The 15,573-nt window shown below is 57.3% G+C and overlaps 1 protein-coding gene across 2 annotated transcripts in view; it reads left to right on the top strand.

Moving 5' to 3' along the window:
* Positions 1–15,573, top strand: part of ASAP2 (ArfGAP with SH3 domain, ankyrin repeat and PH domain 2) — a 107,564-nt gene that overhangs the window by 72,563 nt on the left and 19,428 nt on the right. For both annotated transcript variants that reach the window (XM_080685963.1, XM_080685962.1), the window contains exons 10-15: positions 2,080–2,183; positions 2,342–2,411; positions 4,345–4,432; positions 7,046–7,094; positions 7,167–7,333; positions 9,104–9,237. In XM_080685963.1, coding sequence (XP_080542089.1) covers positions 2,080–2,183; positions 2,342–2,411; positions 4,345–4,432; positions 7,046–7,094; positions 7,167–7,333; positions 9,104–9,237 — 612 coding nt within the window. The remainder of the gene's footprint in view (positions 1–2,079; positions 2,184–2,341; positions 2,412–4,344; positions 4,433–7,045; positions 7,095–7,166; positions 7,334–9,103; positions 9,238–15,573) is intronic.

Here is a 15,573-nt window from a genome sequence, read left to right as displayed (position 1 = left end):
TTTGTACACGTCGAGTTCGCTGTCGGTGGTTTGACGTTCCTGTGCTATAACTGAATATTGTTGTTTTTCCTCCCAAATGCATTTACCTTTTGTGACCGAAGTCTAGGAGAGTAAGTAGTTCAGTATTTTAATAAATTGGAGAATTTTGCATGCTTTCTTGGTGAACTTAAAAAAAAAACAAACAACCAACAAAAACCCGGTTTCTTCCATGTCTAGAGTAAGGAGGAGAGCGTCTTTCATTTACTCCCTTCTCCTCCAGTAGCAGGGGGGCTCAAGAAAGGCTGAAGGACTTGAGTGCACAGATAGCGGTGAAGGGGAAATTTCCCGCGTGTACTGTGTACCCACTCACTGGCTGTCGTTCCTCGTGGAAATGAAACAGCTCTCTCCACCCGTGCCCACGCCCTCGGGAGGCAGCGAGCGGCAGATCATTCTCTCTCATCACGGATGTTTCTCTCTCTCGCTCTCCCTTCCTCTCTAAAATCGGCATTTTATTTATTTATGTTTTAAACCCCAGCGTGGCTCAGGGGTTGAGCGTCAACCTACGAATCAGGAGGTCCCAGTGTGATTCCCGGTCAGGGCACACGCCCAGGTTGCGGGCTCGATGCCCAGTAGGGGCCGTGCAGGAAGCAGCCGATCCATGATTCTCTCTCATCATGGATGTTTCTCCCTGCCTCTCCCTGCCTCTCTGACATCCATAGGAAGCACATAAATAAGTAGAAATGTAAAAAGCTCGCTTCCTCCACTCGCTGTGCATTTCCCCGTCGGCCCTTCCCCGGTTGAGCCCGTGCCTCCTCGGCTCAGATCACGCCGATGGTCGTGTGTGAGTTCCTTCTTCGTCTGGGCCGTGCCTGGTTCCCAGGGACCGTCCTGGGCTTGGTGGGAGATGGGGCCAGGCCCCGTGAGGACACGGGGTGTCCGGGAAGGAGCATCAGCGTGGGAGGCGGGTGCAGGGCCTGTCGGTACCCAGCCCCGGCCCCGACAGGCCCTGCGCCTCGAGCAGATCAGCTGTTGCATCGTGTTTCTCTCTCCTACCATGAAGGGAGCTGATGGGGGTCCCCAGGGGCAGGGGGAGGCAGCCCTCCGCCCTCCTGGTTGACCGGGGAGCTCAGGTCCACGTTTCGCTCCCCTTTTGCCCTCACACCTGCCAGAAGCTTGGCCCTCAGCCCACCTGAGACGGGGCGGGGCGGGGCGGGGCGGGGCTGCGGCCCTGCGGGCGGGGTCAGGGAGTGAAGGTCGATCCGTGCCTGCCCTGTACCAGGTGTCCACAGGTGTGACCTCGCTCAGCCCTTCCGACATGACCTTCCGCACGGGGTGGTGGTTGCCTGTTTTCGAGGAGGAAACAGCGGGCCTCAGGATCGGCCTAAGGGGAGAGGCGGACCTGGCTGTTCGGGGTGTTGGGTGTTGGTTTTGCTTGGAGGGGCCGCGTGCGCCTCTCAGGACCTTCTGGCCATGATCGGGGACGGAAGGTCATCGCCGAGTCACACCTGTAACTTCCCAGGGGCTCACTGTGGCCGGTTGGGGCCGCTGGTCTTGGCCACGCCCTTCTCCAGCCGGGTGGGTGGCCTTCCCGAGCTCCTGGATAGGAATTATTCTTGTGGGGGTGTGTCTGTGTGTGTCTGTGTGTGTATGTCTGTATGTGTGTGTGTGTCTGTATATGTGTCTGTGTGTGTGTGTCTGTATGTGTGTGTGTGTGTATGTGTCTGTATATGTGTGTCTGTGTGTCTGGGTGTGTGTCGGTGTGTGTGTGTGTGTGTGTGTCTGTGTATGTGTCTATATATGTGTGTCTGGGTGTGTGTGTGTCTGGGTGTGTGTTGGTGTGTGTGTGTCTGTGTGTGTGGGTGTGTGTCTGTGTGTGTGTGTGTGTGTATGTCTGTATATGTGTGTCTGTGTGTGTGTGTGTATATGTGTGTCTGTGTGGGTGTGTCTGTGTGTGGGTGTGTCTGTGTATGTGTCTGTATATGTGTGTCTGTGTGGGGGGGGGGAGGGGAAACGTCTCTAATTAGAGGAAAGCTCGAAGGGCATGAGCTCCCTGTGTGTGCTGCCTTTCCACGAGGACTAACGGACTCGCGGCCACTTTAGGACTCGCAGCTGCGCCAGAGCACGGCCTACAGCCTGCACCAGCCGCAGGGCAACAAGGAGCACGGCACCGAGCGCAGCGGCAGCCTCTACAAGAAGAGCGACGGGTGCGCGGGCGGGGGCATGGGCGATGGGTGTGCGGGCAGGGGGCGGGGGCATGGGTGACAGGTGCACGGGGGGCGGGGGCGGCGGGGTTACCCCTGTCTGCCAGCTCCTGTGTCAGAAGTCCTAAACTGTCCCCCCCCCCGCCCTGTTTCTCTGGAAGGATCCGGAAGGTGTGGCAGAAGAGGAAGTGCTCCGTGAAAAACGGCTTTCTGACCATATCGCACGGAACGGTGAGTGTCTCCGGACCCGGCCGACGCAGGGGGAGCCGGGGCGGTGCCGTGAGGGTGCACGGGCGTCCTGCCTGCGGCCGCGGGGCCTCCACGCCAAGAAGCCTGTCTCTGCGGAGACGCGGCCTCGGGTTCCCGCTCCGTTGGTGCACCCGCACCCATTTAAGCTTTCACCGCCGGGCGGGGAAAGCCTCGAACCCGCAGCCAGGAGGAGGGTGGCAGGTGCGCCTCATTCCCCGCTGGGGCCCAGAAACACACAACACCAGCCCCGCCCTGCCCTTCGCCCGTCTCTGGGGAGGGAGGGAGCGTCGCCCAGGACTCAGGGATCAGAGATTCCAGAGGCGAGTGATGCCAGTCACTTCGCTCTAGAAACCTGAGACTCCGCGCCCGGCCTCAGGCCCCGTCATCCTGCACGCAGTCGCCGTGCGGGCCTGAGCCCTGCGTGTCAGCCTGTTAAACGCCACGCGGACGAAAGTGATCAGCAGGCTCGCTCGCGGAGACGGCTGGCGGCCACGGGCACAGACAGCCCTCCCCCCGGGGTGGGCTCCTGCTTAGGCTGTAGGTGAAGCGGGGGGGGGGGGGGGAAGAAGCAGGGGTACAGCTGAGAATACGAGAATAAACGGTGCTGTGTACTCACCACTGTCCGCCCACTTTGCCCACCCCGTGTGCCACTTGGTGTATGAGGTCCCGGACGAGCCAGGCAGTTCTGGTGCAGATCCGACTGGATGGGTGGCGCTCTTCCTTGGCATCGAGGTTGGCATGACCAGGCAGAGGTTGGGGTCCTGGTCCGCTGGTTCCTGGGGATCCAGGGACTCCGAGAGGCACCTCTAGATCACAGAGTGGCCAGTGGCTCCCTCCGCGAGGTGCGGTCAGCTGGGCCACCAGCCGGGAGCGTCTGGTACGGCGCTGCGGATCCTTCTGCTTCCCCAGACGCCCTTTTACGGAACCACATGGTTCACACCGCAGGGCTCCGACCTGGCGTCAGAGGACAGGGGTCTGCCATGCGTGTGAGGGTCTCAAGGTCGGCCCCCGTGTAGACACGTGTGTCCGTGAATCCCAAATCCAAGCTTCTCCCAGGTCTTGACGGGACGGGTGGCCCCGGGGAGGGATGGTGAATGATTAAAGGTCCAAGACTTTTATTGGGTCCCGCTGTGAGCGGCGTGGTAGGTGGGGAAAGAGAAGCCCATTCGTGCTGGGAGATTTCTCCAAGGTTTCTGAGCGGCGTTGGGCCGGGCAGAGGGCATTTCTGAAATTATTTTGGGTGAAATAGGCTATTTTCTGACATGGTCAGGGTCGTTCTGACACACATCTGACAAAAATACCATTTCTGTGATCGCTCGTTAGCCCTCCGTCAGGGACACCCAGCCTCTCGGGGGGGGGGGGGGGGGGCGGGGGGGGGGCCACGGCCATGGACTTCCTGAGACCCAAATGGTCCCTGTGCGTCGTAGGGGGAGTTGACGCCGTATGTGCACGAGACTGGTCTTGTTGAGCCGTGAGTGACAGATGGCTGGCATTTCGGGTTGGGGATCTGTTGTCTGTCATCACTTCAGGAGGCAGGGAAGCTATTTCTCCGTCATTTTGGTGAGGCGGCTTTTCCTGGACGCGAGTGTCTGCCCTCGGAAAAACACCCATGGGAGAGCAGGCGTTGATCGGGGCGCCCGGCAGCCGCCCGCCGCCTGTGCCGCCGGAACCAGACGGGAGGGACGTCTCGCGCTGTAGCCAGAGGCCCCCCGAGAGGCTGGGTGTCCCTGACGGAGGGCCCCCGCCCTGTGATGGGCTCGGCGGTGGTTCCGCCGGGGGGTCTGCCTGCTGGGGGCGGTCTTTGCGAGCGAGGGAAAGCCCTGTTCCCGCTGTTTGAGTGAGGAGTGACACCCCCCCACTCCCCCCCCCCACCCGTCTCTGGGTCTGCTTTAGTTCCGTTTTGCTTCTCCAACAGGCGAACCGGCCTCCCGCCAAGCTCAACCTCCTCACCTGCCAAGTGAAGACCAACCCCGAGGAGAAGAAGTGCTTCGACCTCATTTCACGTAAGTTTGTCTCTCAGACGCTACGCCCCCGAGAGGCCCTTCCGAGCCGAATTCCAGGGCCGCGGCCCCGTTCCCTGCAGAGGGCTGGTTTGGAAGAGAGATGCTGCCCCGTTCCCTGCAGAGGGCTGGTTTGGAAGAGAGATGCCTGCGTTTCAGGTGGTGGGTGTACTGTTCCCGGGGAATGCTTCGTCTGCCCGTCCTGACACGGAGGCGGCTCCCCCGCTCTGCCCTGAGCTCCTCGAGGCTCTCCAGGGGTCCCCAAACTTTTTAAACAGGGGGCCAGTTCACGGTCCCTCAGACCGTGGGAGGGCCGGACTATAGTTTAAAAAAAAAACAACTATGAACAAATTCCTATGTGCACTGCGGGCCCGGGACGCGTCGGCTGCTAAGCAGGACAGGCAGCGGCACCCGGCGGGCCGGATCCATGTCCTCGGCGGGCCGCCTGTGGCCCGCGGGCCGTCGTTTGAGGACCCCTGCTCTCCACGCCTCGATGCCCCGTCCCAGCTCCCAGCCCTCAGCCTCCTCGTCCTGTTTGCAAACGAGGAGATGATACGAGGTCAGCCCATGGCCTGAACCCCTCCCTTCCTTATAAAAAAGGAAGCAAGCATCTGTGATGTTAAAAATGCTGCAGCCCTAGCTGCTGTGGCTCCGTGGACAGAGCATCAGCCTGCGGACTGAAGGGTCCCGGGTTCGATTCCCGGTCAGGGCACATGCCCAGGTTGCGGGCTCAGTCCCCAGTAGGGGGCGTGCAGGGGGGCAGCCGATCAATGAATCTTTCATCATTGATGCTTCTCTCTTGCCCTCTCCCTTCCTCTCTGAAATCAATAAAAATAAATATATGTATAAGGCTTAAGAAGCACTATTGTAAAAAAAGAAAAAAAGGGGGGCTGCGCACGGCGGGGATCGGGCCTTGTGAAGCTCTCGTTTTTGAAATGGGTTAGTGCTCGGACCACAGGACCAGCCCCTGCTTCGTGAGCCTGCCTTTCGGGGCGCACAGGGGGATCCCAGGACGCTGACTCAGGCCTGCCTGTCGCTTCTGCCCACGGCCGCTCTACCGGAGCCGCACTATTTGTTGTCCTTTTCCCAGCGGGTGGCCACCGCTGCCCTGTCCCTGCCTCCGTGTGCACCCCTCTGCCGGGAATGCCCCAGCACAGTGGTCGGCAAACTGCGGCTCGCGAGCCACATGCGACTCGTGAGCCGCGGTTTGCCGCTCTGTTGACTGATGAGTTTGCCAACCACTGGGATAGGGGCTTAATCACAAGGAACAACAACAGCCTGTCATTATTGGAATCCAGAGTCTAGGTCAGTGGTCGGCAAACTCATTAGTCAACAGAGTGGCAAACCGTGGCTCACGAGTCGCATGTGGCTCGCGAGCCGCAGTTTGCCGACCACTGCCCCAGCATGTTCTCTGCCGTGTCTTGCTTTCAACGTTAAAGTTCACGTCCTGCCCGGCCGGCCAGTGTGGCTCTGGGGTTGAGCATCGAGCTATGAACCAGGAGGTCACGGTTCAGTTCTGGTCCGGGCACGTGCCTGAGTCGCAGGCTTGATCCCCAGTGCGTGGCGTGCATGAGGGCAGACTATCCATGATTCTCAACATGGATGCTTCTATCTCTCTCTCCCTCTCCCTTTATAAAAATCCTAGGGGCCCAGTGCATGAATTTGTGCACCGTGAAAGGAACTGTGGGCCGTGAGGCTGCGGTGGGCACATGGGCGGGTCTTGGCCCATCCTCCACGCCCCCGCCCGGCCCCTCCCGCTACGGCCCCTGGTCCTCTGTCTGCCGGCAGCCCCGGCCCTGCTCGCACCCGCAGCCGACGCCCGGCACCAGTCCTGATCACTCGGTGCCATCAGCGGGTGTGAGCGGTGGCTGCTGCCCTGATCGCCCCTCAGGAGCAGGGGGACGTGGAGAAGCCCTCGGGCGATCAGGGCTGGCAGCCACCGTTCACGCCCGCTGACGGCACCGAGTGATCAGGACCGGTGCCGGGCGTCGGCTGCAGGTACGAGCGGGGCCGGTGCTGGTAGTGGGTGCGAGCGGTGGCTCTGGTGCCAGCAGCAGGCGTAAGTGCCAGGCTGGACCGCGGTGCACGGGAGCAAAGAGTTTTCAGTAACCACCAGAGGCTCGCCCAATGACGGCGACCGGCTCCCCGCCTTGGTCTGGCGCCTCCGCTCACGTGCTCCACCATCCCGCTGCGGCCGACACCCGCCATGTTCCGCGCACGCACGCCTCCTGGTGGTCAGCGCACGTCATAGCGACCGGTTGCTCCGCCGTCCGGTCTATTTGCATGTCGGCCTGTTAGGATGCGGGATATTGGAAACAGTAGCAGTAAGCTCCTGAGAGGCTGGTGCTGGTTTCGATGGACGGCCTCATTGGCAGCTGCGTCGCGTTAGCTTGAAGGGAGGGACAGGCAGGTTCGTTCCTTTGGCTTTCAAAGCCTCAGCTGCCGAGCAAGGCAGGCGTGCGAAGGACACGAAGGGGGGGTGGGGCTTGCCTTTACAGGAACCGTTCGGCCCTCGCGCAGCGCCCAGACCGCCCCAGAGGTTGGCGGTCAGCTGCTTCCCGTGGGCATGGTGCCCGCCGCCGTCCGCTCACGCTGACCGTCTCCCCTTGCCCGCAGATGACCGCACGTACCACTTCCAGGCCGAGGACGAGCAGGAGTGCCAGATGTGAGTGCCAGCGGGGTGGGCCTGCGGGGCCGGCGGGGCCGGGGCCTGTCACAGCCCCCTGTCCTCCCCCAGCTGGATGTCTGTGCTGCAGAACAGCAAGGAGGAAGCCCTCAACAACGCCTTCAAGGGCGACGACCCCCCCGGGGAGAACAACATCGTGCAGGAGCTGACGAAGGAGATCATCTCGGAGGTGCAGAGGATGACGGGCAACGACGTGTGCTGCGACTGCGGGGCGCCAGGTGACCCCCCGCCCCCCGCCCCCTGCCCCAGCGCTGGGAAGACCCAGGCCAGACCCGGCCGTTGATTTTCCTCCATTGCTTTTTTTTCTTTTTCTTTTTTTAAAAATATATTTCATTGATTTTTTACAGAGAGGAAGGGAGAGGGAGAGAGAGCCAGAAACATCAATGAGAGAGAAACATCCATCAGCTGCCTCTTGCACACCCCCCCCCCCCCCCCCCCCGGGGACATGCCCGCAACCAAGGCACATGCCCTTGACCGGAACCGAACCTGGGACCCCTCAGTCCGCAGGCCGACGCTCCATCCACTGAGCCAAACCGGCCAGGGCCCTCCGTTGCTTTTTAATTGATATTTTTAAAGAGGGAGAGGAAGGGAGAGGGAGCGAGGGATAGAAACATCAATGGGAGTCCTAGCTGATGTGGCTCAGTGGATAGAGCATCGGCCTGTGGACTGAAGGGTCCCGGGTTCGATTCCGGTCAAGGGCACATGCCTCAGTTGCAGGCTCTTCCCTGGCCTGGGCCCTGGTCGGGGTGTGTGCAGGAGACAACCCATTGATGCGTTTCTCTCTGTCTTTCCCTTTCTTTTCCACTCTCCCTAAAAACCAATGGGAAAATGTCCTCGGGTGAGGATGAAAAAAAGAAGGAAAGCTGAAACCGGTTTGGCTCAGTGGATAGAGCGTCGGCCTGCGGACTGAAGGGTCCCGGGTTCGATTCCAGTCAAGGGCATGTACCTTGGTTGCGGGCACATCCCCAGTGGGAGGTGTGCAGGAGGCAGCTGATCGATGATTCTCTCTCATCGATGTTTCTAGCTCTCTATCCCTCTCCCTTCCTCTCTGTAAAATATCAATAAAATATATTTAAAAAAAAAAAAAAGAAGGAAAGAACGAAACGTCAGTGAGAGAGGAGTATCATCCACCAGCTGCCCCCTGCACGCCCAGTTACCCAGGGACCACGGTTGTGCTGTGTACCCGCTGTGTGTGTCTAAGGGCCACCAGCGGTTCTAAAGAGAACTGTACTGCTGGGCCCAAGGGAGTTTCACTCTGAATTCCCCCTGTTCAGTAAATTCAGCATCTTTTGTCAGGCATTTCTCGAGCACCTACTGTGTGCCACACACAGTGTAGGACTCTCCGGGGTGTCAGTCCCCCTGCAGAGGAGCACAGGTGTGATCCAGGGCAGGGCGGGCAGCCGTCTGGCTCTGTGCCCACCTGCAGCCCCAAGCGAGGCCCTTCTGGACAGTGTGCAGGCACCGCCCTGCTCCCTCGGGGCCCTGTGTGCGCGCAGTGAGGGGGTATAGGGAAAGCACTGGCATTGCTGAGGCACTCAAGAGTGTGAGCTCTGATCGCTACCAGAGTGCTGTGCACAGAGCGTGGCATCAGCACGCAGTGTGTCCTCTCACTATTGTTAGCACCTGTGAACATACAGACATGTATGACTTGAGTCAGCTCCCCCTATAGTAGTTAGACGTCGGCTGGTATGACCTGATCGGTGATGGGCGCAGCCAGTAGAGGGCGCTGTGTCCTGTTCCTGTCCACCCATCACCTAATGAATGACAGGACGGGGAGGTGGGGGGTTAGGAAGAGGGAGAGGACACACCGGTGCCTCTGTGAGTGTTGAGTGTACGTGGGAGGGGATGCTGGTGGAATGCGGGCCTGGCTGCATCGAGGATCCAGAAAATGCTGGTGCTCAAACTCCATGCTTGGTGACTGCGAGCGAGTGTCCTGGCCCCGGGCCCTCTGCTTCCCGCCAGCTCCGAGTCCTGTGTTCCCTTCACAGATCCCACGTGGCTCTCCACCAACCTGGGCATCCTGACCTGCATCGAGTGCTCGGGGATCCACCGGGAACTGGGGGTGCACTACTCCCGGATGCAGTCCCTCACCCTGGACGTCCTGGGCACGTCCGAGCTGCTGGTAACCTTCACGGCCTTGATTTGGGGGTGGACGTAAACTGCACTGACAGCTGACTGTTTAGGCATTCGAGCCCACTTTGGTTTCTTTTACTTGTTTAAATATATTTTTATTGATTTTTAGAGAGGAAGGGAGAGGGAGAGAATCACTGATCGGCTGCCTCCTGCACACCCCACACTGGGGATGGAGCCCACAACCTGGGCATGTGCCCTGACCGGGAATTGAACCATGACCTCCTGGTTCATAGGTCAACGCTCAACCACTGAGTCACATTGGCTGGGCTGTTTTCTTTTCTTTTCTTTTTTTAATATAGTTTATTGATTTTTTACAGAGAGGAAGGGAGAGGGATAGAGAGCTAGAAACATCGATGAGAGAGAAACATCGATCAGCTGCCTCCTGCACACCCCCCACTGGGGATGTGCCCGCAACCAAGGTACATTCCCTTGACCGGAATCCAACCCGGGACCTTTCAGTCCACAGGCCGACACTCTATCCACCGAGCCAAACCGGTTTCGGCTGTTTTCTTTTTTTAAGATGTGAAATTTTTATTTGAATTGGAATTTTAAGATAATTTCGGGGGGGGGGGGGTCTTTATTTAAAATGTATATTGTTGAATGTATATTTTTATCCCATTGACACCCTCCCCCTGCCCCTCCCAGGCCTTCACCACACGACTGTCTGTGTCCATGGGCTCCGCATATCCTATATAATGAAAGGCTAATATGCAAATTGACCAGACAGTGGAACGACCAGTCGCTATGATGTGCACTGACCACCAGGGGGCAAACGCTCAATGCAGGAGCTGCCGCCTGATGGTCAGTGCCATGTCCAACTGCAGGCTTAGGCCCACTCCCTGCGGGCCGAAGCCATCAGACATCCCCCGAGGGCTCCTGGACTGCAAGAGGGCACAGGCCAGGCTGAGGGGGACCCCCCCCCCCCCACCGAGTGCACGAATTTCGTGCACTGGGCCTCTAGTATGCATATAAGTTCCCTGGTTAATCTCGCCCACTCCTGCTTTCTCTGAACTTCGTCCGTCTGCCCCATCCTTTGACGTCTCTGGATCTGTTTTGTTCATCAGTTTATTTTGTTCATTGGATTTGATTTCCACGGGGCTGGTGGCTGCTGAGGTTTGCGGGTGGATTTGGGCAATCACAGGCTCATTGACGATCCCTCCTCCCAGCTGCCAGCAGCTGAGGTCGCTCCTGTTACAAAACTTCCTTCTTCGATGAATGAAGTGAAGTGACACTCTGAGAGAGCCAGGGACGGGGGTGAGATGCTGGAAGAGGCCGGTGGTTTCGCCCGGCTCACCCCATTCATTCAACAGGCAGAGCCGGAGCCCACGGTGGTCAAGGCCTCCCCGCCCCCCGAGTCACCGGCCAGTTCCTGCCAAGTCTGTGGTCACTGCCTGGCTCGGCCACTCGTGGGCTCTCCCCCTCCCCTTTCCCGTCCGCCTCTGGGAGAGAGTGCTCTTTGCTCTTATTCCGTGGTTTCTGAAAAAGGCCTTTCCACTCAGTCCCGTGATAACACGGTACAGGCCGGGGTCGGGGCCGAGGCGTTTTCTGTGTGGTAGCGTTCAGAGCCCTGGCGGCCCGTGGGGCCCTGGCCAGTTTCAGCCTCCGCGGCTGCCGGCCAGGCACCAGTGTTGGAATTTCCCCTGGGGGAGCTGGGCGCCAGGCAGTAAACAGAAGTGGGTATTGATTGCCATTGATTTTAGTGTCAAGAGCAATAGTGTGGACAGAAGATCCATCCCTGTGGTCGGCAGACCCCTCAAGGGGCCAAGCATCTCCCTGACGCGCCCCCAGGGGCCAGGGCTCTGAACTTGCAGTGCATGTGACCCGCCCCGTCAGCTCCTCCCGGGCTGCAGAGAAGTCCTTCCTGGTCTTGCAGGACAAAGTGGGGAGACCCTAGGTGGACTTCAGTCAGAGACACCCCCATGTCAGTAACATCCCCATGTCAGAGACATCCCCATGTCAGTAACTCCCCCATGTCAGTATACCCCCATGTCAGTATACCCCATGTCAGTATACCCCCATGTCAGTAACACCCCCATGTCAGTAACACCCCCATGTCAGTAACATCCCCCCATGTCAGTAACACCCCCATGTCAGTAACACCCCCATGTCAGTAACACCCCCATGTCAGTAACTCCCCCATGTCAGTAACACCCCCATGTCAGTAACACCCCCCTGTCAGTAACTCCCCCATGTCAGTCACTCCCTCATGTCAGTAACACCCCCATGTCAGTATACCCCCATGTCAGAGACATCCCCCATGTCAGTAACACCCCCATGTCAGTATACCCCCATGTCAGAGACATCCCCCTTGTCAGTAACTCCCCCATGTCAGTAACATCCCCATGTCAGTAACATCCCCATGTCAGTCACTCCCTCATGTCAGTAACACCCCCATGTCAGTAACATCCCCCCATGTCAGTAACATCCCCATGTCAGTCACTCCCTCATGTCAGTAACACCCCCATGTCAGTAACACCCCCATGTCAGTAATACCCCCATGTCAGTAACATCCCCCCATGTCAGTAACACCCCCATGTCAGTAACATCCCCCCATGTCAGTAATACCTCCATGTCAGTCACTCCCCCATGTCAGTAACACCCCCATGTCAGTAACACTCCCATGTCAGTCACTCCCCCATGTCAGTAACTCCCCCATGTCAGTAACATCCCCCCATGTCAGTAACATCCCCATGTCAGTAACACCCCCATGTCAGTAACACCCCCATGTCAGTAACACCCCCATGTCAGTATACCTCCATGTCAGTCACTCCCCCATGTCAGTAACACCCCCATGTCAGTAACACCCCCATGTCAGTAACACCCCCATGTCAGTATACCTCCATGTCAGTCACTCCCCCATGTCAGTAACACCCCCATGTCAGTAACACCCCATGTCAGTAACATCCCCCCATGTCAGTAACACCCCCATGTCAGTAACATCCCCCCATGTCAGTAATACCTCCATGTCAGTCACTCCCCCATGTCAGTAACACCCCCATGTCAGTAACACTCCCATGTCAGTCACTCCCCCATGTCAGTAACTCCCCCATGTCAGTAACATCCCCCCATGTCAGTAACATCCCCATGTCAGTAACACCCCCATGTCAGTAACACCCCCATGTCAGTAACACCCCCATGTCAGTATACCTCCATGTCAGTCACTCCCCCATGTCAGTAACACCCCCATGTCAGTAACACCCCCATGTCAGTAACACCCCCATGTCAGTATACCTCCATGTCAGTCACTCCCCCATGTCAGTAACACCCCCATGTCAGTAACACCCCCATGTCAGTAACACCCCCATGTCAGTAACATCCCCCCATGTCAGTAACATCCCCATGTCAGTCACTCCCTCATGTCAGTAACACCCCCATGTCAGTAACACCCCCATGTCAGTAACACCCCCATGTCAATAACATCCCCCCATGTCAGTAACATCCCCATGTCAGTCACTCCCTCATGTCAGTAACACCCCCATGTCAGTAACACCCCCATGTCAGTAACACCCCCATGTCAGTAACACCCCCATGTCAGTAATACCCCCATGTCAGTAACATCCCCCCATGTCAGTAACACCTCCATGTCAGTAACTCCCCCATGTCAGTAACACCCCCATGTCAGTAATACCTCCATGTCAGTCACTCCCCCATGTCAGTAACACCCCCATGTCAGTAACACCCCCATGTCAGTAACATCCCCCCATGTCAGTAACATCCCCATGTCAGTCACTCCCCCATGTCAGTAACACCCCCATGTCAGTAACACCCCCATGTCAGTAACATCCCCCCATGTCAGTAACATCCCCATGTCAGTCACTCCCTCATGTCAGTAACACCCCCATGTCAGTAACACCCCCATGTCAGTAATACCTCCATGTCAGTAACATCCCCCCATGTCAGTAACACCCCCATGTCAGTCACTCCCTCATGTCAGTAACACCCCCATGTCAGTAACACCCCCATGTCAGTAACATCCCCCCATGTCAGTAACATCCCCATGTCAGTAACATCCCCATGTCAGTCACTCCCTCATGTCAGTAACACCCCCATGTCAGTAACACCCCCATGTCAGTAACACCCCCATGTCAGTAACATCCCCCCATGTCAGTAACATCCCCATGTCAGTAACATCCCCATGTCAGTCACTCCCTCATGTCAGTAACACCCCCATGTCAGTAACACCCCCATGTCAGTAACATCCCCCCATGTCAGTAACATCCCCATGTCAGTCACTCCCCCATGTCAGTAACACCCCCATGTCAGTAACACCCCCATGTCAGTAACATCCCCCCATGTCAGTAACATCCCCATGTCAGTCACTCCCCCATGTCAGTAACACCCCCATGTCAGTAACACCCCCATGTCAGTAACATCCCCCCATGTCAGTCACACCCCCATGTCAGTCACTCCCTCATGTCAGTAACACCCCCATGTCAGTAACACCCCCATGTCAGTAACATCCCCCCATGTCAGTAACATCCCCATGTCAGTAACACCCCCATGTCAGTAACACCCCCATGTCAGTAACACCCCCATGTCAGTAACATCCCCCCATGTCAGTCACATCCCCATGTCAGTCACTCCCCCATGTCAGTAACACCCCCATGTCAGTAACACCCCCATGTCAGTAACACCCCCATGTCAGTATACCCCCATGTCAGAGACATCCCCCTTGTCAGAGACATCCCCCTTGTCAGTAACTCCCCCATGTCAGTAACATCCCCATGTCAGTAACATCCCCATGTCAGTCACTCCCTCATGTCAGTAACACCCCCATGTCAGTAACATCCCCCCATGTCAGTAACATCCCCATGTCAGTCACTCCCTCATGTCAGTAACACCCCCATGTCAGTAACACCCCCATGTCAGTAATACCCCCATGTCAGTAACATCCCCCCATGTCAGTAACACCCCCATGTCAGTAACATCCCCCCATGTCAGTAATACCTCCATGTCAGTCACTCCCCCATGTCAGTAACACCCCCATGTCAGTAACACTCCCATGTCAGTCACTCCCCCATGTCAGTCACTCCCCCATGTCAGTAACATCCCCCCATGTCAGTAACACCCCCATGTCAGTAACACCCCCATGTCAGTATACCTCCATGTCAGTAACACCCCCATGTCAGTAACTCCCCCATGTCAGTAACACCCCCATGTCAGTAACATCCCCCATGTCAGTAATACCTCCATGTCAGTCACTCCCCCATGTCAGTAACATCCCCCCATGTCAGTAACACCCCCATGTCAGTAACACCCCCATGTCAGTAACACTCCCATGTCAGTATACCTCCATGTCAGTAACTCCCCCATGTCAGTAACACCCCCATGTCAGTAATACCTCCATGTCAGTAACACCTCCATGTCAGTAACACCCCCATGTCAGTAACACCCCCATGTCAGTAACACCCCCATGTCAGTAACTCCCCCATGTCAGTAACACCCCCATGTCAGTAACACCCCCATGTCAGAGACATCCCCCATGTCAGTAACTCCCCCATGTCAGTAACACCCCCATGTCAGTAACATCCCCCCATGTCAGTAACACCCCCATGTCAGTAACACCCCCATGTCAGTAACTCCCCCATGTCAGTAACACCCCCCTGTCAGTAACTCCCCCATGTCAGTCACTCCTTCATGTCAGTAACACCCCCATGTCAGTATACCCCCATGTCAGAGACATCCCCCATGTCAGTAACACCCCCATGTCAGTATACCCCCATGTCAGAGACATCCCCCTTGTCAGTAACTCCCCCATGTCAGTAACATCCCCCATGTCAGTCACTCCCTCATGTCAGTAACACCCCCATGTCAGTAACATCCCCCCATGTCAGTAACATCCCCATGTCAGTCACTCCCTCATGTCAGTAACACCCCCATGTCAGTAACACCCCCATGTCAGTAATACCTCCATGTCAGTAACATCCCCCCATGTCAGTAACACCCCCATGTCAGTAACACCCCCATGTCAGTAACACCCCCATGTCAGTAACACCCCCATGTCAGTAACTCCCCCATGTCAGTAATACCTCCATGTCAGTCACTCCCCCATGTCAGTAATACCTCCATGTCAGTCACTCCCCCATGTCAGTAACACCCCCATGTCAGTAACTCCCCCATGTCAGTAACACCCCCATGTCAGTCACTCCCCCATGTCAGTCACTCCCTCATGTCAGTAACACCCCCATGTCAGTATACCCCCATGTCAGAGACATCCCCCATGTCAGTAACACCCCCATGTCAGTAACTCCCCCATGTCAGTAACACCCCCATGTCAGTAACTCCCCCATGTCAGTAACATCCCCATGTCAGTCACTCCCCCATG

This window comes from Plecotus auritus, assembly GCF_963455305.1.
Source record: "Plecotus auritus genome assembly, chromosome: 8".
Lineage (NCBI taxonomy): Eukaryota > Metazoa > Chordata > Mammalia > Chiroptera > Vespertilionidae > Plecotus > Plecotus auritus.
The sequence above is the reverse complement of the archived record's forward strand: the minus strand, read 5'-3'. Positions and strand labels throughout refer to the sequence as shown.